Source organism: Notolepis coatsorum, assembly GCF_963971535.1.
Source record: "Notolepis coatsorum genome assembly, chromosome: 12".
Classification (NCBI taxonomy): Eukaryota; Metazoa; Chordata; class Actinopteri; order Aulopiformes; family Paralepididae; genus Notolepis; species Notolepis coatsorum.
Window position 1 is genome coordinate 9,865,382 of NC_140176.1, and position 27,891 is coordinate 9,893,272.

The 27,891-nt window shown below is 43.7% G+C and overlaps 1 protein-coding gene across 2 annotated transcripts; it reads left to right on the forward strand.

The window, feature by feature from the left end:
• The first annotated feature begins 156 nt into the window (after positions 1–156).
• On the forward strand, positions 157–27,891 carry LOC311238594 (armadillo repeat-containing protein 1-like). Of its 2 annotated transcripts, none has more exons than XM_084326715.1 (7): positions 157–313; positions 3,213–3,424; positions 9,354–9,445; positions 12,251–12,443; positions 18,539–18,655; positions 20,213–20,287; positions 22,683–27,891. In XM_084326715.1, the coding sequence occupies exons 2-7, from the start codon at positions 3,263–3,265 to the stop codon at positions 22,878–22,880; spliced, it is 837 nt and encodes a 278-aa protein (XP_084182841.1). In that variant the 5' UTR covers positions 157–313; positions 3,213–3,262; the 3' UTR covers positions 22,881–27,891. The 2 variants fall into 2 exon arrangements, with proteins under 2 accessions (XP_084182841.1, XP_084182840.1); XM_084326714.1 differs by having other exon boundaries at positions 3,216–3,424.

Genomic DNA, 27,891 nt, shown 5'->3' on the forward strand with positions numbered 1-27,891 from the left:
AGTTCGTTACGTGATCTCCAGACCGCCCGGGTGGGCGGTGTCTGCGTTCCTTTCTTTAGTGAACTCACTAACACCGTGTAAACCACGACGTACCGAGGTACAAATCACGCGGATCCATTGATATGGCGAAAAAAAACCAAACACTGACCACCTCCGCGAGCAAGACTGATAATAAAGCAGCAGTGAAGGCCGACAAAAATATTATATTGAAAGGGTATTTTAGACAAATTCCCGTCTCTCTCTAAGCGTCCTATTTGCCTTTCAACTCGGGGTGTTCATGGTTTTAACTAAGGAGACCGTTTGACTGAAACAGGTAACGTAGACGGTGGGTTATTATTGTTAGCTACGCTAGGTTAGCTGCTAACGTGATGTGGCTAACAGCTAAGCTAGCTCCTGACAGGGAACCCACTGACACTGCTGTGTGACAGCAGGGCGTGATTTCAGAGGTTAGCTTGGGGTCGTGGAAGAAGGCGTCCTCCACGGAATAAAGTATGTTTTGTTGCCAAACGCTACATCGGTTGGCAAGTTTGTTTTTGTCTTGTTTTAGTTGAGCATGGAGTTGGATCAATCAATTTGACATGCCACCGTTTAGCTAGCCTCCAGGCTATGCTATTTGACAATTGATTGATTGATTGATTGAAAAGTTTATTAACAGATTGCAGAATGGGTACAGTACAGTACATCTCAATACATACAATTGTTAAGGGGATGCAGACCAGAGAAAGACTTTCGTCTTGTTTCCACCAGGGTCCCCCATTTTCAATTCATCATAACATATATGACATACATGACATACAGATAGACAGTACTGCTACATCTATACATTTATGACATATCAGATTTGCAAATACAGTACTGTTTGTGATACAAAAGTGTCCAGAAAAGGAGTGTATATACATTTGGCGTAGAAACTGTACATTGGAGGAGGTTGGTGGGGTTGGGTGGGTTGGGTGAGGGCTGTACATTGGAGGTGGGGGGGGGGGGGGGGGGGGTTGGGTAGGGGACACACACACATTTTACACTGTACATTGGAATGTTGACAAAGCCTTACTTGGTCATTTACTGTACAATTAGGTTAGGACATTTGTAGGGGCCAGTTTCGAATTGCAGTCTCACGTAGGTGTTTTTTGAGAGTGTTTTTGAAGGTGGGTAGTGATTCACATTCCTTTACAGCTTTAGGCAGGGCGTTCCACATTGATGTGGCATAATTGCGAAACGTGTTTAGTCCCTTGTTTGAGCCGAATCTGGGTTTTACATGATTTGTGGAGCTCCCTCTGGTGTTGTGATCGTGGTATTCACTGACCTTTGGGAAGTATTTTGACATGTACATGGGTACCTTGGTCGCGTAGTGTATCTTGTAGACCAGGCCCATTGCAAGTTGCTGTACTCTGTCGTCTACTCTAAGCCATCCTAGGTTGTCAAAGTGGGCAGGGGTGAGGTGGGTTCTAGGAGTCAGGTCAAGTAGTAGTCTGACTAGCTTGTTTTGAGATGTTTGTAATTTGTTTTTTAGTGCCTTTGAGGTGCTTTGGTACCATGAGGTGCAAGCATAGTCGTAGTACCCTTGAATGAGTGCTCCTGCTAGAGTCTTCAGGGTATTCTTGTTTACCAGAGAGGAGATCCGGTACAAGAATCGCGTTCGTTGGTTGACTTTTTTTATTACATTGGATGCCATTTTGTCACAGGAAAGATTAGCCTCTAGGATGGAACCCAGGTAGGTAATTTCATCTTTCCTTGTGACAATATTGTCACCCACTGTAACCGAGAAGCCGTCAGTCTTGCTGAGTTTGTTATTTGAACCGAAGAGAATGGACTCTGTTTTGCCCATGTGTAATGATAGTTTGTTGTCGGCGAGCCATATGCAGATTTTGCCTAGTTCCGAGCTGAGGGCTTTTTCAACCTGTAACTTGTTCTTGTCAGAGACCAGCAGGGCTGAGTCGTCCGCAAACAGGAACAAGTTGCAGTCACAAGCTGACGACATGTCATTTGCATAAATTAGGAATAGTAGCGGTCCTAGTATGCTTCCTTGTGGAACACCACAGCTCACTGTGAGGGGGGGGGATAGGGTACCGTTTACTTCCACCATCTGCTTGCAGCCTAGAAGTTGATTGATTGATTGATTGATTGATTGATTGAAAACGTTATTAACAGATTGCAGAATGGGTACAGTACAGCTCAATACACACCATTGTTAAGGGGATGCAGACCAGAGAAAGACTTTCGTCTTGTTTACATCAGGGTCCCACATTTTCAATTCATCAGGATGACATACAGATAGACAGTACTGCTACATCTATACATTATACCAGTTACAAGGGTCACATGTACACCAGTCACATACAAGGGTCACACACACCAGTCACATACAAGGGTCACACACACCAGTCACATACAAGGGTCACACACACCAGTCACATACAAGGGTCACACACACCAGTCACATACAAGGGTCACACACACCAGTCAGCATGATAATAATGTTATTTTCAGCTCACGTTACTTTCAAAATACACAATTGATTAGGAAACCGGTACACATGTTTATAAACTAGCCCAAGCGAAACGTTGACTCATTGCCCATATGGTTAAAGACGAGTTGTGGTGTTTTGATTGTTCAAAGCAGAAGACAATCCGTTACCAGTTGCTGCTAGTGATTATGATCACGATGCAGATCATCTACACCAGTACCTTGTAAATGCATGTGTATTTAACATGCATCATTGTAGCATGGTTCACAGATTAAATCGGGTTCATAAAGGGGGGGGAAATCCGATGCTGATTTATGTTGCACATAATCTCACTCACATCCCAAAACTCTAAACAGATTTGCACACATGCATTTAGTTTGACAGTTATTGAGAGTAAACACGTTTGAATATCGCTACCAGTGATGTCATAGAGGACATTGAATCCTTGTGTTGTTAATTACAGCTTCATGAAATGGTAATGTAGCAGTCCCTATAAGACCAGGTATTCATCTACATCATTTCATGATGCTGTACTTAACGCAACACAAGGATTCAATGTCCCCGATGACATCACTGGTGGCCGTATTCAAACTGATTTACTCTAAATAACTGTCAAACTAAATCAATCTGTGCAAAACTGTTTATAATCTTTGGACCCCCATTCTCTTGTCAGTAGTGTTCAGGGCCCTGTCAGCAGTGTGCTGGGGCCAATAGCTGTAATGTCCCTAACACCATGTTCTCTTGTCAGCAGTGTACGGGGGCCAGTTTGCTGTGCATGGCACCAGGAGAGGAGGCACCATGAGCGGGGAGCTGGATGCGCTGACTGTGGTGAACCAGCTGCGGGATCTTGCAGCGGACCCCCTTAACAGAAGAGCCATAGTAGAGGACCAGGGCTGCCTACCAGGCCTCATCCTCTTCCTAGACCACCCCAGCCCCCAGATTGTCTACTCTGCACTGTTGGTGAGTGTTATCCCTTTACACGTGCCTCTAGAGAATGCATACCGGTAGTTTCCCCTGTATGCCATGATGGAGCCTGCTCACCTGTCCTTCTTCCCCGGGGGTTGTGTGGCCCAGTGTTCTGTTAGGGTACGTCCGTGGTCAATGACCTTGTTATTATATTACTTGGGATGCACCGATACCGATAGCGGATATCGGTCCGATACCAGGCTAAAATAGAATATCGGTATGGGGAGAATTTCGGAGAATACTCAAATCTCATGCCAAGAAACAAATTTCTGGGGCGCCCCGGTAGCGCTACATACAGTACATTAAGACGCATGCTGCGTAATCGCAACGTCGTGGGTTAGAATCCGACCCAGGACATGTGTGTTGCATGTCCTGTCCTCCCCATCTCTTCTCTTCTCTCACTGACTGTCCTATCAATAAAAGCACAGAATGCCCTAAAAGATATCTTAAAAAGAAACTAGTTTCTTTACATTTCTATGAAAAACCTTTTTGTTGTTGTGCTGCGTGATCATTGTCACATGCAAGTCACGTTACCTAAACAAACGTTTTGCTCATCGGACCGATGCAATCAAAAACAAAAAAAATCCCGATCACCAGCCGATACCAATATTTGGCGGGGATGCAAAAAATTGTATGACACCGGACGACCGCTGACTGAGAAGGTGAGCAACACGCAGTCGTGTTGGAATAAACAGGGGCTACAGTTTCCCTCAGGTTCATACATTATTTAATGGTGGGTAAGATACACACATACGGTAGTTAGGTACAGAATATAAGTATATGTAACACTAGAAGTGTTGTTAGTTATTCTGTCAGTTTGGAAAATCTATTTGTTTTATTTGCTTTACTTGATACAGTGGTTGGCCACCACTAATACATTCATGTGAAACACTGGCCTAGCTTAATGCTCCAGCAGAGGTGTTTTTGGCCAACAGCTAGGCTAGTGGTTCGTTTCCATTCATTGTGCTAAGCTAGGCTAGCTTGCAGCCGGATAGCTTCCTACTGAACACACAGAGGACATTTGGTATCTACCGTAATTCCTCTAATAGTAACCCCGGCTTGTATTTGTTTCAACTGTAGCGGGTACCAGGCTTGTATTAGGAGGAGGCCTGTATAAGAGGGAGGCCTATATTTCAAATTTTCAAACGGATCATAATGAATAAATCAACATTTTGTGTCAGTTTGAATCCAGTCAAATGTACTGGGTTCATTTATTGAAACCAAGTACTGTATGAAATAGTAAACAGTGCAATTACAGGTGGTCACTGGTCATTTCAACGTTTTCAAAGTGAAATCAAGTAACTAGCTCAGTATGCAGCTCAGTATATTAGTAACCCGGCTTGTATTAGGAGGCCGGCTTATAATTGCTTAGCTCAAGAGCGCACCCGGCCATTAATAGAGACCCGGCTTGTATTTGAGACCCGGTTACTATTAGAGGAATTACGGTATCTTCTTGTCTGACTCTGGAGAAGACGGTAAGCACATTTCCCATAATGTTGGCGTGTTCCTTTTTAAGGCCCAAAAAATGCATTTGAAGTGTTTGACACGCACCTTGAAGCACATCGTTTTAAATGGCCGAACAACGCGTTGCTTGGATGTTGGAGCATGAAATGAGGACCCAGCGACCAAAACAAACAAGGCTGTTTGAGGAGATGACTTGACTTGCAATTCGACAAGGCAAATAGACAGACTCTGACTGAATTCATCATGATTTAATTAATAGATAAATATAATTTAACATAGATAGCCCATGTAGCCTTACTCTCTAATGATGACGTCACACACAACACCTGCGGAAAACCTCAACAGAACATTAACGTGCAAAAAATAAATAAAAATACAAATAATTGGTACAGCCCTATTACTTACCATTATTCTTTTTATAATGTTAATCTTTTTCTTAACCATATACAGTATATTATTATGTTGCATAACATTATTTTGAAGTAAATTATCTCTGTACGTTGAAACGATGTAGTCTTGGAATTTCTGCAAAGTGATAGTGTACACAACAGTGTACAAACTGCAGTAATCACGGACCTGTTTGACAAACAAAGCCTATTTATTCATTCAGGGAATGGGATGGGCATTTCTTTCAGTTACCATGATGTATAAAAACAAGCTTATAACGACTGTCCTACCCAACTTGACCTGAAGTGTAAAAGGAAGGGAGCAGCAGAAAATGTCTCTTGCGCAGCAGCGTACATGCCTGGTGGAGATGGCAGCATTGAAAAAAACTAGTTTCTGTCCCGGAACACGCTTGTCAGAAAAACACATCAACAACGCTGCCTGTGCACATGCCGTGTTAGTCTATCGTTTAAAAATGGTGGGAAATGCTTTTCTTAAATGAACACGCCAACATTTTGTGAAATTAGCTTATTGCGAGTAGAAAGCTATCTGGCTGCACGTTAGCCTAGCTTAGCACAATGAATGGAAGCGGACAGTGTCGGTTAGCCTAGGCATTGTCCAACTAACACCTCTCCCGAAGGCTAACCGGCACTGTCCGCTTCCATTCATTGTGCTAAGCTAGGCTAACGTGCAGCCAGATCGCTTTCTACTGAACGCACAGAGAGGAAACTGGTATCCATCTCCTTGTCTCTCTCTGGAGAAGACGATGAGCTAATTTCCCAAAATGTTGGTGTGTTCCTTTAAGTACTAGTGCCTCATTTCTACACACACATGTGGCTTCCAAAAAGGTGGGGGACGCACGCCTACCTCCTGGAGAGTATTCTTGATCTGGCAAACAGGGAAATAATTCTTCTGTCATCCACCACAGTTGTTTTCCTTGGTCTTCCTGGTATTTTGGTGTTGCTGAGCTGAGCTCACCAGTGTGTCCTTTCTTTACCAAACACTTGATTTGGCCACACCTAATGTGTTTGCTATATCTCTGATGGGTTTGTTTTGATTTTCCAGCCTAATGATGGCTTGCTTCACTGACAGTGACAGCTCTTTGGACCTCATATTGAGAGTTGACAGCAACAGATTCCAAATGCAAATAGCACAGTTGAAATTAACTCGGCTCCTTGTAAATGAAAGAATGAGGGAATAACCCACCTGGCCCTGGAACAGCTGAGCAGCCAATTGTCTGATTACTTTTAGTCCCTTAAAAGAGGGAGGCACATATAAAATGTTGTAATTACTACACCCTTCACCTGATTTGTTTGTAAATACCCTAAAATTACAGCTGAAAGCACTTCTTGATTGTTTCATTTCAGATCCATTGTGGTGCTGTGTACAGAGCCAAAATGATAAATTGTGTTGATGTCCAAATGTTTATGGACCTGACTGTATATTAATTGTAACATTCACTCTGTAAAGTAAACCTATGCTTTATGGACACTGCCGCACCTCCCTAAAAATAACTGCCCCTTGTCCCCATATCCTGAATCAAATGCCCAGCCAATACATCTTCTCTGGCGCCTGTACGGCCCCACACTGAAACAAACAAGACTCATGTCATTTCCCCTCAAGACGAGGGCCGCGAGAGAGTGAAGGTCAAATAAAAAGCACACAAAAAGCTCCCTCTGCTGCACCATACAGCAGCACAAAACCTACTTCTGTGTGGGTCTTTCAAGGCCGACGCTCGTTCGCAGTGCGCCATAAAAGCGTCAGACGAGGTGAGTCTGTTATGGCTTTCAGACAGTGCGTCGGGGGCCGTTACACTGAAGGGCGTTCCCTGCGCCACACAGACATGCAGTGGAACCCTGTAACAGCAGAGGAAGGGGACGTCTTACTGTCCTACACTACCGTGCACTCCTCCTACAACTATACTAATATCTTACGTCTGCATTCAATACTGCAGCACCCAAGTTTCAGCACTGTTTGATGAACATTGTTACTCAGCTGAAAGAGTTGTACCCTTCCTGCTGACTTGTCGTACAGAACTTGTAAGTCGCTTTCGATAAAAGCATCAGATAAATTACTAAATGTAAATGTCTGCTCTGGTGTTCCAACCAAGTAGGGGATAAAGAGAAGATCATTGCACACTATCTTCAGCTTGTTGATAGAACTTGTTTATTATGTTTATTAGTAGACAAAGTCCCACAGAGGAAGATACTTTGGGATCTGTCTGCTAATAAACACGTTCTATTTACAAGCTCAACACGGTGTGTGGGTTTCTCTCCCAACACGCCTGCCCCACAAGACTCTTATTGAAGTGTGCAGAAGTATCTTCTATGTATTCAATCCAAGTGTATATTTACCCTATAACCTAAAATATGGATACACCACTACCATTGCTGATAATGATTCCTAAATTGAGATTAATTACTTGATAAAAACAGTGACCCAGCACAGACCTTGGGTCCTTAAAGGCGTCAAAACATTTGATACATGATATGAAAGTACAGGTTCATACCTTCAAAATAAGCCATCACTTGTACAAATCAGGCAGATACTTTTCAATCTATGTCTTATGAATCATGCCGATAACACACTACGCATTCCTGAGCTACGGGGCTTCAAAGAAAACAATGTAGACTTTGACTATTTGTTTGGTGTCACTGGACAAAACTAGAGATCAAATAACTCTTTGTTATACATGGCTGGTACGGAACCAGATGTCAGTATCGTGCTAGGAGGTATACCTTCAAGGATCCATACTATACCGTCATCAATGATCTACAGATTGTGAAATGATACATTATACACAGGCTAGGCTATATCTTTTTTTAGTTAATCTAAAAATTGTTCCTTGCAGCAGTATTATACAGATTTTGTGATAAACATTTATTAAAATATACCATTTTGAATGAAAAAGCATCATGACATTTGAGCCGTAGTCGACTATACAAATCCTTAGTCGGGGACAGGCCTAATATATATATATATATATATATATATATAATGTGTATATAATAAAGAAAACGTCACACGGTAATTTGCACTGGAATAAAAAGTTTAAAAACCAATACCATAATATTGATATCGCTATACCCTCAAAAATAAGAAACATACAGTATTGTGATATATCATATTTTGGCCATATTGCATATTTGGTCATTCTCTGGTATACTATATTTCAGCCTGGTATAGGTGCACTCCTCCTAGACGCAACCTAACCTAACATGACTCAGTCAGAATGCAAGTGCTCTTTTATGTAACAGGTTATTGGCAACCCCTGAAGTATATAAACACTGAGGGAATGCTTGTGTATACTGGTTATATAATGTAGTTAGGGATGGGTACCGTTAACATTTGAACCGATATGGTACCGGTACCTGTGAATCGATACCGGTACCCAACGGTACCTTTTTTCGGTACTTTAGTTTATAAAAATGTAATCTACCTACCACAGTCGTGAAAAAAAAATCCAAACTTCAAATAACTATACACTTTCGACCGTTTTCGGCTTGCCATTGCCCCGACTGCTTTGTTGTTGAATCAAGTCAAATCCTAGGTAAGCGTATATTGTGCGTGTGAACGTTGACATGAAAAGAAAAAAGGTTTAAAAAAATAAATAAAAATTATGGTATCTCACGTGAATCGATACTCTGTAGTACCGTCGTGTTTCGGTAAGTACCTTTTAAAAGTACCGAATTCGGTACCCGTCCCTAAATGTAGTACTATCTCTACACACACACTTGTTACTACAGTATACTAGTAACTCACCTGTGAGGACATTGTGTTGACTTAAATTAATTCCCTAGCCCCTTACTCTAACCTTTATTCTTTAACCCGATTCATCTTTATTATTTTTTTTGGTGTGAGGACCGGTCAAAATGTCTTCACAATCCAAAATGTCCTCACATTAAAGGTGATTTGTAAAGAGGCCGGCTTCTCACAAGTAGTTAAACGGACACACACACACTGGGGACAGAGGGCTCTCTCCCGCCTGCTCCGCCTCGGTGCGTCTGCCTGCTCTCTGCCTGCTCTCTGCCCGCTCTGTGGCTGTAACGGCTAATGGCCGCCCTTGTCCTGACAGGCGGTCCGCTACCTGGCAGAATGTCGAGCCAACCGAGAGAAGATGAAGGGCGAGCTGGGGATGATGCTGAGTCTGCAGAACGTCATGCAGAAGTAAGGCCCTGTCGTCTGCACTGAGCCTCACACACACACACACCTACACACACACACACACACACACGCACACACTGTGCTCACCGTGCAGTTTTCACACAAAACCTTATCCTGGACATTTCTTTTTGTTTTGAACAGACAATAATGTGACTGTCTGCAGTTTCTTTCCTGGGCAGGAAGACAGCCACCGTCTCCCTGTCAGGATGAATGGGATTAATACTGAGTTAAAATCAGGGTGGTGAACAATTAATATGCTGTTTCTGCAGGTTAAAGATTTTAATACGTCCTGCCACCGTCGCCTCATTTTAATGTTTTTTCTTTTTTTTTTTACTGATGTAGGCTTGTGTTTACTCTCTGTTGTGCTGCGGTTGTTTACACGTTATTTTGCAGAGGCAGCTCATTTTCATTTCATTACGAGTGTTACTTGTTTTTAGCCTAATTAAATTGACCCTCATCCCCAGTTTTGTTTTGTAGCTTTTATTAAAAGAATAATGTCGACACATCCTTGAAAAATGTAGGCGCACAGCAGGGCAAAAACGGAGCGGTGTGATCTGTGACAATACTTGAAAATGCCCATCCTGTGCCCCGAGAGACGTCATGTGTCCTGACTGACCCGGGATCAGATCCCACCAGTGTTTCCTGCGTCTCCCCTTCACTCCTTAGTCATACATGCGCTCCTCTTTCAGTTTAGTCTTAGGTGCGTAATATGCCTTTTTAAAATCATTAGCACTCAAGAACCAACTATAGCCAGAGGGGAGTTCTCGGGTTTTAAAAGGTGTGTGTGTGTGTGTGTGTGTGTGTGTATGTGTAGTATGAGTGTGCGTGTGCACACAGTCCTCCAGGGAGCTAGTGTTACCAGAGGCTTCGTGACAATGGCACTAAGTGACAGCTGTTTATCATGAACACTCACATGTGAGTAGTAGGCCTATCTGGCTGTAGCTGGCGTCATGTCTTCTCCTCAGGCACTGCCCCCTGTGGCGAGCCAGTGTCACTTCAGCTTGTCAGGCCTCCTGTCAAGTAGGGGCCTCCAGTAAGAGCAGAAGCCCCCCCCCCCCCTCCTACTCCCATTCCAGTCACCGTGACTTTGGGGTAGAGGTCGTTCATAGCTGGACACAGTGGGAACAAATGGCTCAGGGGCGGGGGGGGGGGGGGGGGGGGGGGGGGGGCATGGAGTTGCACCACATTAGTGCAAATACCAAAATACCTTGTAAAAATTGGCATAGAAGTTTATTTTTTACAATTTATAATTGACATACAAAATTAATTCCTGTCTGTTCATAAAGGATAAGCAAGGTGCCTTGTAGTTTTTAACCTCTTAACTTGCACCGGGTCCTATAGGACCCGTTTTGCGCTTGCGCGCGTCTGGAGTCTCGGGGGTCAGCATTTTTTGTAAAACATATAATATATAGAATTAAAGCCCTATTTGTTGCCGATTGAATGCCACCTCATTCGACAAATCCGTAAAAAAAAATAAAAAAAAAAAGTACCCAGGGACAGTGCACATCTTCAGTGTCCACATCAATGTAAATGTGCCAGAATGAGCTAATGAGCTAGTTTTCATCTGTAGTACTAGTCCCTGCATGTCTTCATGGTGTGTGACCCTGGGCCAGGACAGGAATGTGGAGCACGGTGCCTCCGCTGGGGCCGCTCTGCCAGGCAGCTGATCCACTCGTATCCGGTTGCTATACATGGAACGGTGGCTTGGTGACATCATCATGTACATTGTAGCCCGCGGGGGGGGGGGGGTGTCCCAAGATGCCCCACATTAGTCCACACAGGGGGGAAAAAGGTTATCCACAAAAGACCTGTGGGAGAAGCAGGCCGCCTAAAGATATAGTAGCGGTAATAGGAAACAAAATGTATGTTTATTAAAAGCTATAGTGCACAAAATGAGACCGGCATAAAGAAGCCAGGAGCACAGAGCGTCCAACGCTGCTTGAGGAAGAACGGCAGTTAATCAAAACCTACTGCTGCCTCCATGTTGTGAATGTTATCTACAGCACCTTTTTTAAGTTGCTAACCTTATGGGCTTTTCCTTTTTCAAGGAAGGCTTTGACCCACAAACCTATGACTGTGTAAACCGTGGAGTATATACTGACACCGTGGAGACTGTTGTGAATGCGTTTCTGTTGAAGAAGAGGGTGTTTATTTTTGCAGTGGAAAGGTTAGGCAGTGACAGGGATGTCACTGTGGCTGTCTTCAGTCCCCTCTGGCAGGGGACCCTCCCCAAACCCACCCCCCACGGTGCAGCTGGACACTCTAACATCTGACGGAGAGTCGACGACCTTTTAGAAATATCAGCCTCTCAGCTCTGGGAGTGGTTTGGTTGGAGGCCACAACCCATTAATAGATAAACAGAGCCTCATTGTTTAATGTATGGGAGACTAGGGGGTCAATTTATTTGGTCATACCTGCAAACTAGTCACCTTTAGTCACCTTTTTTATCCCAAATTAGGTCTCTTAAGTGAAGTGAATTTTGTATATCTGTCACCCTTTTCACTCTCTGAGTTTGCAGGTATGCTTTTTAAATTGGATTGAAACTTCACATCTGTTTTTATTAAAAGACAAGTATTTTGTGTTATCTTCTAACATAGTCTCTTGATGTCAGAACTCAGGATCCATCTGCACTTCAGTGACACAGCTGAATTGCCATCATCTTCTTTGGCGTATATATGTCCCTCCCTCTCCTCCCTGTTCACCTCCTCTGTACCCCTCCTCCTCCTCTATATCCTCTCCTCCCTGTTCACCTCCTCTGTACTCCTCCTCTATCTCCTCTCCTCCCCCGTCGTCCTCCTCCTCCCTAAGGAGCACGACCCCGGGGGAAACCAAGCTGCTGGCCTCGGAGATCTACGAGATCCTGCAGGCGGCCGGCAAGGAGGAGGCGGAGAAGGCGGAGGCGGCGGCGTCCTCCTGCAGACGTAAGGCCCACTTCTTCCTGGGGTCCAGCAACAAGAGGGCCAAGACCGTGGTGCTGCACATCGACGGCCTGGACGACTCTGTGAGTGGTGATGATGATAATAATTAATAATAATGAATTGCATTTATATAGCACTTTTCTAGACACTCAAAGCGCTTTACAATGTAGGGTGGAAATTGCCTCCTTCACCACCACTGGTAGCACCCAACCTTGGGCTACGCAGGCTCAATGGCTGCCATAGGCACACATCACACTACACAATGGCTGAACGGCTCAGGAGACAGGGATTGATATCAGCCAATTAAGGGGAAGGGATGATTAGGTGGCCTTGATGTCAGACGCCTGATTAGGAATTTGGCCAGGAACGTCGGGGAACCCCCTACTCTTTGCGATAGGCGTCCTGGGTTCTTTAACGTCTTTCGTTTAGTAACAAACTAAAGTAATCAAGGCAGAAATAGGAATTCATTGCTGGTTCTTCTCTGTGAGATGTGGCATTCTAACACAAACATTCTAACACAAACTTTGCTACTAGAGGCATGGATTCTTCATGCTCCAAGAACAAATGATAGTTTGTGGAATTATTTCATAAAATTTGGGGAAATTCTCTGTTCTAATGGTCTGATATTTTGGACAGGATGGCAAAATAAAACTCACTCTCTCTCACTCACATTCACACTCACACACTAAAATGGGATTGGTTTGACGACTCCGTCCCTCCAGTGGTGAGAGGTTATTACAGCGGTCATCCCCCACTGCCCAGACCTTTGGTCACACTGTGTTGCACCGTCCAGTGGGGGGGCGGACGGACGGACGGGACATTCCAAGTTGTTATTGGATTTCTTCAAGCAATCGCTAATCTAGGACAACATCAAACTGGAGTAATGGGAGACGGGCGACGAGATCCTGACTGAGAGAGTAGGCCAGTACAGTAGCACACTCCTACGCAAAGACCACATTTTGTCTTCCGTGACCAAATTAGTTTGAAAGATAAATGCAGCTATAACGTTTAATTGGGTGTATATACAGAGTATCGCAAATAACCAAGAATTAAACTTGTTATGAGTTATGCAGCGATGTAATTGTCAGAAATGTAAACGGCGTGTGCTATGGCTTGTCAAATGACGCTCGCCGGATGTTTTGTCTTCTGACTCGAGACTCGAAGCACGCAATAGGTTGATTGTGGTGACGATCGAAAGGCGGCAAATTCAACTTTCCAACAATGTATTGGTTGATCGGCGAAAACACAGCCCCAAGCCGACAGACGGGGAGCAAGTGCTGCGACGTGTGATAAAATGCGATTTTCTTTTTTGTTTGTTTCTTTTTTTTTCTGTTGTTAATTAATCAAAATGTATGCGATAAAGCCCTAAAAAAAATATATGTATATATAAAGGAATACGTGCCGCCATTCTAGACCTTTTCAAACATGACAACGTAAACATTCCAAATGGCCCCTGTTTATTTCCTGTTGCATTGTTTGCTAATACGGTAGCTGACAGGAAATAAACCCTCTCTCTCTCAGTGTGTGAGGAGGATTGGCTAGATTGAGAAGTGGCTGTCTCTCGGAGATCAAATTAATGAAGGTTTACGGCATATAGAACGGACATTCAGACACGGCAACGCACCTCCGAACAAGGTGTGATAAACATGAATCGATATCCCATTTCCTTGGCATGAAACGGGAAATAGTAATCAACCCATTCGGGAACTTACATTTTAAAGTTAAATGCATCAATCTGGTGCACTTTGAGAGCAAAATAAAGAGTCTAGATCTATGATGAACTTTGTGCTCAAACACAAAATAGACTAGACTGCAGTGCTTTCTCCCTGCAGCCTTTTCCTCAAGTCAGTCTTTTACATTAAGCACCCCCCACAGCCCAAATGAAATTATAAAAAAAAGAAAAGAAAAAATGTATAATTTCTTACTTTGACTGCCGGAAAACGCTTTAACACGTCATTCCCGGCCATGCTCAAGTTGCCGGAGGACGCTTTACAGCGTCCTTATATCAATATTTAAAAAATCTGCGATCGGATTCATATTTCCCCTCCGCTGGCCTGAGATCCACCAGGAGGACCCACTGAGCTCTCTGGCGGTTCAGGAGCGCCATCTGGTGGCCGATCGGCGCAATCGCCAAACAGGAAGTGCTATGGAGGTTGTGCTGGTCGGCCTTATTACTTCCGGGCACTCTGTTTGGCTACCGGGACTCGATCTCGACACAATACATAGCGATCGATTGCCAATAACTCGATAAACAACATGATTTGGACATATATACTATTATACAAGCTGGAAATGGACCCGATATTTCTACATACCATAATAGGTAAATGACTGTTCCACGCTCATCGCCCAACGGCGCGAGGAGGATACGGTAAGATTCAGCGTTATTTTTGATCGTATTCCATATAAACTGTTATGATGAACATATCACCCACACTAGATGAATGATATAACGCTGCCCACGGAATTATAAACGATCCCCCGCCCATCCGGTCATCATCAGATCATACGTAGATCATTCTAGAAGTACGTCCAATTGACATTTTTTATATCGCCCCGATTGCCATCAAACTGTATTTCATCATCAATATAATGCATTTGGGGCTATATATCACGTTCTGGAGAAAGCTGCAGAAAGAGATGAAAACATACTTATACATTAGACCATACTTTACTATGAATATGTGAATGAAAAAGTTTAACGTTGCTACACAATGAACAATACATATAGGACTTTGAATGGGCCCTAATAATGGCAATGTAGCAATAGAATTTAAAAAGTTATAGCCCTGCAAAGAAGGGGAATTTCTCCATAGACAAATAGCGCTGGCAATCCACAGTCATTTTCCGGATTTCTGGCCGGCACCCATAGTGTTAAATATATATATATATATATATATTTTTTTTTATTTATCTTTTCCTCCGATTTTCTCCCATCCCAATGTTAGTCGTTATGCCAATTCCCAATCCCCTTCCTGGTCGCTGCGTACTTACCCCCCACAGTCGGTCTGGGAGAGTGGAGGCTATCACGTGCTTCCTCCGACACACGTCTAGCCAATCAACCGCTTCTTTTCACCTGGCAGCGCGGACTCTCACTGAGAGGGTGTAACGTGTGGAAGGATCACACTACCCCCCTTAGATCCTATCTGCGCTGAGCAGGCGCCCCGACCGAACTGTAGGAGTCGCTGTTTACAACGACCTGGACCCACCCCGCCAGCTTTCCCACCCTCTAATACAGCCAATTGTATTAGTGTGAACGGCCAGCCAAGCTGGTGACAACGCCGGAGCTGTGAGCTGGATTCGAACAGGCGAATCCAGCGTCTCCGGTGTTGGTGACGAACGCAATCTCCGCTACGCCACCTGACCGCCCTTAAATAATTTTGTTTTAATAGTCTAGTTCATAGCAGCGGCGGTCCTAATTCAGTGCCGCTGCTGAATGCATATAGGGGAAACACCACTTAAAAAATTTTTTTTTTTTACATTCCGATTTTGTTCCACTAATAATGATTGGAGTGAGGTGAACAGACTGAAAACATGATCTCATTAGATGAAACGGATGATGTATATATATTTTTTATTCCAGAGTCCAAAGTTTTCTGTTGGAGACATAATTTGCAGTTGAAAAAAGGTAATATAATCGCAATATATCGTGACTCTAGTATCGTGATAATATTGTATCGTGGGGCCTCTGGTGATTCCCACCCCTACTAGCAACATAGTTCCTCCAACGAGGTCTGTGCTCGACATCCTGGACGTCAGACTATTACAATCGTGTCCAACAAACCTGAGTAGGTCAACGCGGTTTCTTTCCATTACTGTTGTCATGACTTTCCATCCTGTTGTCATGGTGATGATGGTACGAGTATCACTTTAACCGGTATCCGTCAGACTTTGGGGTGGTGGCTCGGTGTTGTAAATGCCAGCCACAGTGGGATGTTGAGATTGAACCTGAACGCCGCTCTACAGGAGAGCTGCAGCTAGCCAGATCACATGGTGACAGACCACAGACTGCAGCTACAAAACACACAACAGCCTCTGATACCAGCAGCACTATACATTTACTTAATCAAACGCTGCCTGTAGCAGTTGAATACCTGCAATGAATGAATAGTTTATTTCGAACAATAAAATAATCAAGAAATAACAACAAAATATATATAAAGTAAGATCAAATTATTTTCAGTCTTTTATCTTTCATCAACCACTTCATTAGTGCTACATAACCAAGTGCACCTTCACGGTGTTCAAATGTCTTCCAACTAAATCATCTGCAAACAAAATCACTTGACGCTCAGTCCATCGATCAAGTTAATATACAATCATTACTGTTAATCAATATTTTTCAATCTATTGTCCATCCAATATCTTTTAGGAAGCAAAGGGTATATGCTGACTAGATCAGAACAAAAACTAACAAACGACAAGTCAATAATTTCAACATCTCCATTAATGACGTTAATGAGACATCAATTATTGGACATCGTTGATACTATGGACATTTTTGGAATTCCTTTGCACCCGTCGTTCTTATTTCAGGGGCATTCTCTGAAATGTTATAGAGCATCCTTGCCATAGTAGCTACTGTTAATGTCCTAGTCTTGAATGAATGAATGAATGAAAACCTATATTTAAAATGGACACCACAGCTACATTGGACCAGTCACAGTGGACAGACCAGATGTGTTGTTTGCGTGTTTATAGCACGAGTGCTAGTTTTCAACACCAGTCCATTGAGGCTTTGCTAAAAGATAGAATAAAATTAACAGTATAATACAGAATTAAAATCACAAATCAGAACAGATAGTTACCAGAACAATAGTCCATGATCAAAACAACAAAACCAGCCCGCGTCTACATATGTGAGCACTGCTGCTTTGATTTCAGCCATACTTTTGAGTCCTCTGTTGAAAACGTTGGCATTGGACTCCAGTTTTAAGCCAGTAGGCAGAGAGTTCCATAAGTTTGCCCCGTTAACAGAGAAGGCAGACTGTACAAACGAACTCTTGCACATGGGAACAGTACAGTCACCATTATTGGAAGCTTGTGTGTTTGCTCTGCTAGAGCTCCAACGTCTAACCACCAGTCCAGAAGATAAAGATGAGAGATGATTGTGCAAACATTTAAAAACAAGCCTAATATTACAGAAAATTACAAAATGTTCAAACGTGAAAAGATTGTGCTTACTCAAAACACTGCAGTGATGCCATCGCATTGGTTTACAGCCCATGATTTTTATAGCCTGTTTCTATATTATAGTTATGGGTTTTAGTATGGTTTGTGACCATGTGATACAATAAGACAAGTGGGGAAAGAATCGTGCATATAAAGTTGAGCAGCTTTAGTTTACAGATCCCTTCTAATAAAACGAAAACAGTTTAAATTAGGCTTGACCTTCTTACATACATAATGTACCTATTTATCAAATTTTAGGTTCTTGTCTAATATGATTCCTAGGTACTATTATTATGTATCATATTTATCAAGCGGACAGTGCCGGTTAGCCTAGGCATTGTCCATCTAACACCTCTCCTGAAGGCTAACCGGCACTGTCCGCTTCCATTCATTGTGCTAAGCTAGGCTAACCTGCAACCAGATAGCTTTCTACTGAACGCACAGAGAGGAAACTGGTATCTATCTTCTTGTCTCTCTCTGGAGAAGACGGTAAGCTAAAATGTTGGCGTGTTCCTTTAACCACTGCCATGTTCTTTCACCACACGTACCACACGTTCACCTCCCGCTGCCTCCACCGCTCCAAGTGTCTCACCCAGCACATCACCTCTGTCAGCTCCTTCCCTCAGGGAGGAGATACCGGTCCATACATACCAAGAGTTCAAGACTTATGAACAGCTTTTCCCCCCAAGCAGTCAGACTGTTAAACTCTCATTGACTGTCCCCTCACGTGCACCATGCACTTACCTGGACTTGATAACCACTATGTTACCGCTCATCATGCACTTTATTATTTAAAATATTCTGTTATATGTACAGTGTTATGTGTTTCATGTATGTATATATTGTACTACGGTCTGTGGGAGCTCCCCTGAAATTTCGTTGTATACTTGTGTGCAATGACAATTAAAAGTCTATTCTAATCCATTAATACATTGAGAATCAATACATTATTTTTTTAAATCACGATACTCAAACACATTATGTGTTTTTCTTTTTAACCCCGTAGAGCCGGAGGAGTCTGTGTGAGGAGGCCCTGCTGAAGATCAGAGGAGTCATCAGCTTCACCTTCCAGATGGCCGTCAAGAGGTGTGTGGTCCGGATCCGCTCGGACCTCAAGGCCGAGGTAAGAGTCTCTCTGGACACACAGCCTGATATATACTGTATATATATGATAAAAATAATAAAGATGTTGCGCTTTAGAACCAAGAGCAAACCTCATCAGTTTGTTTTCCTCAGGTGCCTACCTTATTAACCTGTAAATTAAATTGACATGATCAACTTCAGAGGCCAGAATGTGGTGGGACCTATAAACACATTTACTATCCAATAGCATTGTGAGGCTGAAAAACAGAACCCATTGACTATGTAAATGTACTCAAAAAGTAAACATTTAAAGACTTTTTTTTTTTTTTTAAATAGCTAAAAGCTAAAAGTCATGTTGTAATTTTGCAACCGAGGGTCTTACAGGGTTGGTGTCAGCCCCTCGCCTCTGGAACAGCTTCCCCCACATTAGATCTGTCCAGAGCCTAGAGGCCTTTAAACCGCTGCTGAAAACGCACCTTTTCTCCCTGGCCTTTGACCAGAGTTAGCCTGCCACCTGTCAACTACGTTTGCTGTTACTCTGGACTTTCTGTATCTATTTTATTACCACTTCTTGTCTCTTTTTATATTGCACCTTGCTTTACTGTATTTTATTTGTTACTGTACGTGTTTTTTTTGTTGTGTTCTACCTGTAAAGCACTTTGGGTGGCTTTTAGTCATTGTAAACATGCTATATAAATAAAGCTGGCTTGACTTGGACATGCTATATTACAGCACAGTGATGGAGCCTTAATACCACTTTCATTGACAATAAACTCACCCCGAATGTGGCGTTTGGAAATTATCGTAAAAATAAAGATACTTATGCTTCAGAAACGAGAGCGAACTTATCGGATGTTTTCCTCATGAGCACCGAAGAGAAACTTGTAGACTTTTACCGCTCAGCGACGGAGGCTAAGCAACACACTTTGACAATGAACTCGCCCCAGAATGTGCTGTTTTGAGATAGATCAAGGCGTAAGAGTTCTAACAGACCTCTCCGTTTGTTTTCAACGCCATGTGTCTGCTGATTCACATTACATTTTTATTGTCACGTCATTCAGTACTTTACAGCAAACAAAATAGTGAAATTCACTTTGTTGTGGTTCCTCAACCAATAATATAAATAAAATAAAATTGGCATAGAATAAGATCAAATATGACTAAAATTAAGATGACTATGTAAAGTTCTAAAAAGTGTGCAGTGCAGATAACAGGATGGACTTGGAAAAAAGTTGTGTGATTGTGCAAATGTTTAGCAGTGGGTAAAATGCAATGTGCAAAAAAAATCATTTATAAATGATTCATGTTGCAACTGTTTTTAACTGATTGCACTGCACATTGTTTTGTTGTTTTATCTTGTTGTACACTCAGCAGTTCTGTAAATGAGGTGGCCTCACCTCAGAGCTCACCGGAGTATAAATAAAGGTTTCAATCAATCAATACAGTTTGATTGATTTATCAGCAGCAACTGTGTTTCTCTGATAACCTGGGCTGAATGATGGCTCCGAGTCCTAGTTTTGAGATTTCTCTTGGAAATAATCGGGAGCTATGAGGCTACTGAGACTAAAAACTAACCTTCTGCGTCCGCTTCCCTCAGGCCCTGGGCACGGCCATCAGCTCCACCAAGGTGATGACGGCCCAGCAGGTGGTCAAGGCAGAGAACGGAGGAGAGGTGAGACACGACGAGGCTCACAGAACAGAACGCACACACAGTAGATCTCATTTGGCTTCAGTCAGCGTGTAAAGGAAGGAAGCTTGACCCCATTGACTTTTGTTAAAGGCTGACTAGCCGGGGTTGGTATGAGGAACAAGCTTGGATCGTGCTGAGAGTGGACCAGTGGGGTTTGGGCTTTTGAGATATTGTAAGCAGAAATCATTAGCATTTGTTAGCAATGGTAGTGAACATCGACCACATTCCTGAAAAAAATCACAGGCTGAAATGCTAATCCTCAATTAACATTCTCAAATATTTCAGAAATTGTTTTTGTGTGAAATCTAACTTAATTGTGTATTACGATGAATAAATGCAATAATCCAGATAGACGATGAAAGATGATAATATCGATATATATATGGTATATATATATTGTCCGGCCCTAGAGGGTGTGGAGTAGGTGAAGAGTGATGATTCACAGTGACATGATTAGCTGGTCATATCTGTGCCCTGGGGCTGTGGGCCACTTGCTCTCTGCCTGTCATGTGACCATCTCCGTACGCCCTGAGTGTGTCCCCAGCCCCCAGCCTCTAGACAACCTCTCTGCCTGTCATGTGACCATCTCCGTACGCCCTGAGTGTGTCCCCAGCCCCCAGCCTCTAGACAGCCTCTCTGCCTGTCATGTGACCATCTCCGTACGCCCGGAGTGTGTCCCCAGCCCCCAGCCTCTAGACAGCCTCTCTGCCTGTCATATGACCATCTCCGTACGCCCGGAGTGTGTCCCCAGCCCCCAGCCTCTAGACAGCCTCTCTGCCTGTCATATGACCATCTCTGTACGCCCTGAGTGTGTCCCCAGCCTCTAGTCTAGACAGCCTCTCTGCCTGTCATGTGACCATCTCCGTACGCCCGGAGTGTGTCCCCAGCCTCTAGACAGCCTCCACCATTATATTCAGACCCGGGGCAATACATTAAGACTCCTTTATTGTCAACTTACATAAGGCAATTGATTACAGTGGCGACAGTGGCTCAGGAGGTAGAGCCACTTGACCCCTAACTGCTTCCGATGAGCAGGTCGGCACCTTGCACGGTCAAAAGATAAATATCGGTATGTGAATGGGTGAAAGCTGTTATATAAATGCAGTCCATTTACCATTTACAAATAATTAATTACTTGTCATTACCAAGTAATTAAGTTATTTATGTTATTACACAGTAATTAACATGTAATTTGTGTATCTTTTTTTAAATCGACTGCTACCCAATTTAGTTGTCTAAACTAGATTTTTCCCCCCCAAAATGTATTCTGATATATTCGAGAATGTTAATTAAAAATCATATATAAATCGTATACCGGCGTATCACACTTCCTAATATGATATGCACCAATATGATGAACTTCATGAGTTGAGTTCCCATGACTAAGCAGATATAGTGATGTATATCCTTATTGAAAATAATCCTGGATATTGTGATATTTCTTCCGTACCGCCCCGCGCCTTAATCACATTACATCTGAACCTTCTTCTTCCTCACACACAACTCCCCAGTGTTTCTTATCCGCGACTCCGTGAAGAACGGATGCAATATTCCACCAAAAGAGCAAACTGACGGGGGCGTTACATTTAGAGCTATACACCTTATGACCAGCAGGGGTCAGACCTGACTCAGCCATGTATTTGATGGTTTGAGGCAGTGTCTGCTTCTGTTGTCCTATGCCTGTTTCTAGGTGCATTTGTAGGCTTTGTAGTGGTTTGTGTTCACCTGTACAACCTTGGGGGGGATAATAATTAATTCAAGACGTATCAACAACAACCATTAATACCCTTGTTGCTATTATTTTACTTATTTTTACTTTTATTTCTACGCCCCACTATCCGCTGGGTGCATACTATCGTGTTTTGTAACCGATTACAGAAATCCAAGAAGCCTATTGGAACGTGAGGTTCTTCTGATATGATGTTGATTAATATATCTGCATTATTTTATCCCACTTTATGCTTTGCTCTTGCCGCTTGTTTTACACAGATTTTATGTCTTTATTTCTTACTGATGTAAAGCACCTTTGAACTGCAATCCCCCGCATGAAGGGTGCTATACAAATAAAGTTATTATTATAATTTACAAACAATTACAAACGTATAGTGGTGTGATGGACATGACAACAGAACCTTAACCCTTTCACTGCCACACAACAGCAGGTTAACCCTTTCACTGTGACAATACACAGAAGGTTAACCCTTTCACTGCCACACAACAGCATGTTAACCCTTTCACTGCCACACTACAGAAGGTTAACGTCGGTACTGTGATAGTAAAGGGTTAACCTTCTGTAGTGTGGCAGTGAAAGGGTTAAATGGAAAGCACAACTTCCCCCCCCCACCCCCTAATCTTGGTTCCCCCGTCCCACGTGCAGCTGATCCTGCCGTTCCACGTGGACTCGGACGGCGTGCTGGAGGTGGAGGAGAACACCAACATCCCCGACTACCTGCCCGAGGACGACAGCCCCTCCCTGGAGCCGGACCGGGCCGTGACGCGCGTGGGCTCCATCACCGACGGCAGCGGCTGGCTCAGCACCGCTGCCAACTTCCTGACGCGTTCCTTCTACTGGTGACCACTTCCTGTCCCCGTCCCCCTCGACCCCGGCCACCTTCCTCCGAAACTACCGTCAGACAACCGCCTTAGACTCCCCAGCTTCCCGAACCCCCCGCCCCCCCCCCCTACCTGAGTTCTGCCCCTCGCCGGTCATCCCGACACGACTCTATAGACTCCCCTCCGCCAAGGACGCAAAGTGTGTGTGTGTGTGTGTGTGTGTGTGTGTGTGTGTGTGTGTGTGTGTGTGTGTGTGTGTGTGTGTGTGTGTGTGTGTGTGTGTGTGTGTGTGTGTGTGTGTGTGTGTGTGTGTGTGTGTGTGTGTGTGTGTGTGTGTGTGTGTGTGTGTGTGTGTGTGTGTGCGCGTGCGCGCTGGACAACCGAGTGGAACCTGCAATAACCTTAACTTGTACAGTGTATATATATATATCAGTGGTTCCCAAACGGTGGGGCGTGGCCTGCACAAACTGCAGGGTGGGGGGTGGGGGGGGGGGGGGGGGGATAGAGGGAGACAAAATGATGTCCTACTACCAGTGGAATACCGGCACAGCGCTAACACAGTGTGGAGAGAGGAACAACAGAATCTGAGCAGAACGAAATGTACCGTAATTCCTCTAATAGTAACCCCGGCTTGTATTTGTTTCAACTGTAGCGGGTACCAGGCTTGTATTAGGAGGAGGCCTGTATAAGAGGGAGGCCTATATTTCAAATTTTCAAACGGATCATAATGAATAAATCAACATTTTGTGTCAGTTTGAACCCAGTAAAATGTACTGGGTTCATTTATTGAAACCAAGTACTGTATGAAATAGTAAACAGTGCAATTACAGGTGGTCACTGGTCATTTCAACGTTTTCAAAGTGAAATCAAGTAACTAGCTCAGTATGCAGCTCAGTATATTAGTAACCCGGCTTGTATTAGGAGGCCGGCTTATAATTGCTTAGCTCAAGAGCGCACCCGGCCATTAATAGAGACCCGGCTTGTAATTGAGACCCGGTTACTATTAGAGGAATTACGGTATTCAGATTTCAACACAATGTGTTGCACCCGAGGGCTGTAAACAAACACTGTTGCTCGACGGTTACCATCACACACACAAGATCAGTTGTGTCAAATCAGTGATTGTGATCATCCAACCAGGGAGAAAAAGAAATCATGAAACAAAAGTGAACGGTTTTTTTTGGACACTGTCGTCGGGACACTAAGAGAAAAGCTGACTCGCCCATAATAACAACCAGCGCTCCAGGTAACGTTAGCGGTGTTCACGTCGCGAAGCCCAAAATGAGAACATAATGACGGGGTGGAGGCACACCTCTCTCCCCTGGCTTCACACCTACTGAAAGGTCTTCTTTCTTTCTTTTTTATATTATGTTTTTGGTGAGATATTCTTTTTTTTTTTTAAACTTTGACCAGTCACCTGGTTCTTTTAGCGTTTATCGCTTTTTCTTCTCATTCATACTTGGTCAAGTTCGACCGACAGAAGCAGGCTGAAAGGGTTCAGATGGGGGGGGGGTAGACACTCTGGGAAAGGCACGGCTGCCGTCCGCGATTCGAACGCGCTCAGCCCCAGATCCGCGCGAGCGCGGTTGTCCACGGCGCTGAAATAGCACTCGCGGTACGTGGTGAGCTACTGGAGCTCCCCTTGGTGAGATATTTTATTGTTTTTTTTTCCGGGCAGTCTGGCAGAGAGAGAGAGAGAGGAAGTATGGGAGGATAGATGGGTTAAGACATTCGGCAAATGTCGCCGGGTCCGGGAGTCGAACCCGGGACGGCCATGTTGCACCGCAGTGCTGTACGTTGTGTGCCACCCTGGCGCCCCTGGTTTGCATTTCTTTTATAAAAATTAAAAGCGCTTATCTAACTATGACACCCAGTAAATGTACATCAGAACACTTAAGAGTAACCTCAAGTTTAATGTTGGAATGAAAAGAGACCAGTAGAAATTGGTAATTTTCAAAGTTCTGTAAGAATGTAGTAAAATAAATTAGGTGCTGCCACTCGAACCGAGTCATATATGTAGTTCAATACTTGATATTTCATGGTAAAAAGCTGTTGAAGGCATACCCGGGTACTGGCTTGGTGGGGGACTGGGGGTTACGTTTGGGAACCACTGGGATATATATGATACGATGAGCTACAACGCCACTATGGTCTGTTTGTGCAGAGTGACTGCAGCCATAGATGGAACTCACAAGCAGTAACCAGACGACGTCAAAATTGACCTAAAACCCTGCCCTCCCTCCCTTTTTTTTTTTTTATCCTCCGGTCACGACCGTCGCTTCCCTCAGGAAGAAACCTTTGGGAGACACCGGTCACCAGGGGAGGATCAACAAAAGAGGGTGGGGTGTGAGATGATGGGTCAGCAGGTCTATGCGTTTTGTTTGTTCTCGCACTTGCTTTGATGTTTTTTTCCCCTCGAGTTCCAACGTGTCTTCGACTGAAACCAAATAGCGCTGCGGGAGCTGTACCGGTCGTACTGGGAGTTGTGGCAGGATTTCCGTTTTCTATCTCCAGTTGTCCTCCTCACTGAGGGTGACACTGCATTAGTCCAAATTTCTTTTTATATATATATATGCGTGTGTGTATTCGCATGAGTTCTCTCTCCCTCTCTTTCTACCCCCCTTTTGAAGAAAAAAACATCATCCCCTCTCCTCTCTTTTACAATCATCTGATTGTCCCTAATTCAAAAAAGTTTCCCTTATTTTTTTCTCTCTAAAGCAGGCTGTAATTCTCGCGTGCCAATTTTAGCTTGCCGCCTTTATTCACAATTACGCCTCGTTTATTTTTATTGTTTGTGTGCCTTTTTGACGCTTCCTTACTATGAACTATCATCACCGCTATTTATTTGTCATTTTAACCTCCTTTCAAAGATATCTTGAGAGCTCTGAGCTTGTTCTGGCCGTTCTCTCAGAGTCCCCCAGTGGGGTCTGAACCCCCCCCCCCCCCATATATCCCACCAGGACGTGCAGCTTCAGTAGTCTAGTTAGTAACCTAGAAAGGGGCCGTAGCCCAGTTCAACCAATGGCTGCCGTTGGCTGCGCAGTACAGTAGTAGGGCTGTGGATGCATGAAGAAAAGGGAAATCACACTGATTAGCCTCCTGGCTGCTTTGCTAATTAATAGACTATCCCTCGTTAGTCTGTAGTAATTCTCTGTCATTAAGACGCGGGACTCTTGATGATGTAGGAAGGGGAGAAGCGTGCGTGCGTGCGTTCTGTTTTTAAGTAGTGACTCATCCGACCGACATCTCCTCTCCACCTATCACACGGCCTCTAGGGCCACCTCTCCACCTATCACACGGCGCCTAGGGCCACCTCTCCACTTATCACACGGCCTCTAGGGGCCACCTCTCTCTCTGGGTTTTTAAGACGTAATACTTTCACCATCAGTGTTACGGTCATCTGAAGTTTCGAGCAATATCTCAGATAAAACCTGGGTTATTTAAGACCCGGGTCGACACCAGCGCGCCAAATACGTGTGTTACTACCCCGGTCTGTCTGTCTGCTTAGTTCTCACTTTAGCCAGCTGTGTCCTTAAAGCAGAGATGTTGTTGGTATCACACACACACACACACACACACACACACACACTTACCTCTTACCGTACATTGGGGACGTAACATTAATTCCGTAGCTCCTAACCGTAACCTTAGGAAACGCATGCCGCCTAAGCCTCACCTCATCCTAACCTTAACCACTGATCTGAAGCTTTTTTCTAAATTGGGGACGGTGTTTTTTTTTTAACGCCGGTTTTGGACGAGACGTGTCCCCCAGTCAACCGGAGTGTAGTCTGAAAGGCGTCCCGGATTTTATGCTATGTCAGGAACACGCACACATATACACACAGAGACACACACACACACACACACACACGCATACAGAGACACACACACGAAGCATGCCACGGTGCCACCGCAGTTGTCTGAAGGGCGGTGGAGGTGTGTTTGTATCAGGGGTGTGTGGATGATATGTACATTTTGTAAATGGTGCCTGACGTCCTGTAGTTTCAGTCCTCGCACGTGAAGGGAATTTCGACATTTTCAAAACGCTACATTTGCCGTTTCTGGGTCACTACTACATTTAAAAATGTCCCACCACTACAATATAACATTATTAACACTAAAGTGAAAGACCGTAGCCTTTAGAACTGTCTTTTTAATTCTATACCTTTTTTTTTAAGTTTAATGTCTCCCGACTCTTTCGTCGTATTAGTTATTCCCTCTTTAATTATGATCACATCTCGGTTTGCGCGTGCCGCGTCTCTTGTCATAACGCGTATATTACGCAAAGTGCTGATCGGGCGACTTTCATTGTTTTTCATGGCGGAGACGCGTCACAACCGCTTGAGGTCAAACCGTCCCTAAGAATGACCTCGTTGACCTGAAGCGGTTGTGAATAATATTATAATGCATTGATGAGCTGTGTTTTAACTAAGCATTTATTTAAAAGAAAACTAAAAACCTGAAGCCATAGAATGAAGTTTGAGATCATAAGTATTAATATTTAATTATCTTTTGTCTTCCTTATTTTGTCCAATGCGCACAGTGGCGATTTACATATTTGCACCATGTAAATCTAATTTTTTTGCATTTTTGTTATCCGACATCTCTTCTACCCTATAGAATAATGAATACTTGAACACGTTTTAGGAACTGTTAAAAGCACCCTTTATGGCATAACCTTTCATTTCACGACATGGGAACGGCTGACGGAGAGAACCATGTAATAAGTTAGTCAGCAGTAATGTAGCGTCACATGTACAGAGCATCGTCTGCTATCAAATGTAATATAACGTATCGCGAATCATGGAGGAGATGGTTGATTCCCTTTCACCGTTATTGCAAATAATGTTAAAAAGAAACTGAAAACAAATGTTGGGTCTTGTGTGTTTTTAAAAAAAAATTATTTATACATTTTTGACACTGATATTCATGTACATATATGTAGCTATGCAATTGTCAATACATGTCTCGTCTCGTCAGCCTGTCATACCGAGATGTTCCTGACGCCTCTCTATCTGGCATCATCCTCGATC

Coding starts and splice junctions, on each gene's coding strand:
- LOC311238594 (XM_084326715.1), top strand. CDS start 3,263: ATGAGCGGGGAGCTGGATGCGCTGACTGTGGTGAACCAGCTGCGGGAT. Junction 3,425..9,353: donor TTGTCTACTCTGCACTGTTG/GTGAGTGTTATC, acceptor TTGTCCTGACAG/GCGGTCCGCTACCTGGCAGA. Junction 12,444..18,538: donor TCGACGGCCTGGACGACTCT/GTGAGTGGTGAT, acceptor TTAACCCCGTAG/AGCCGGAGGAGTCTGTGTGA.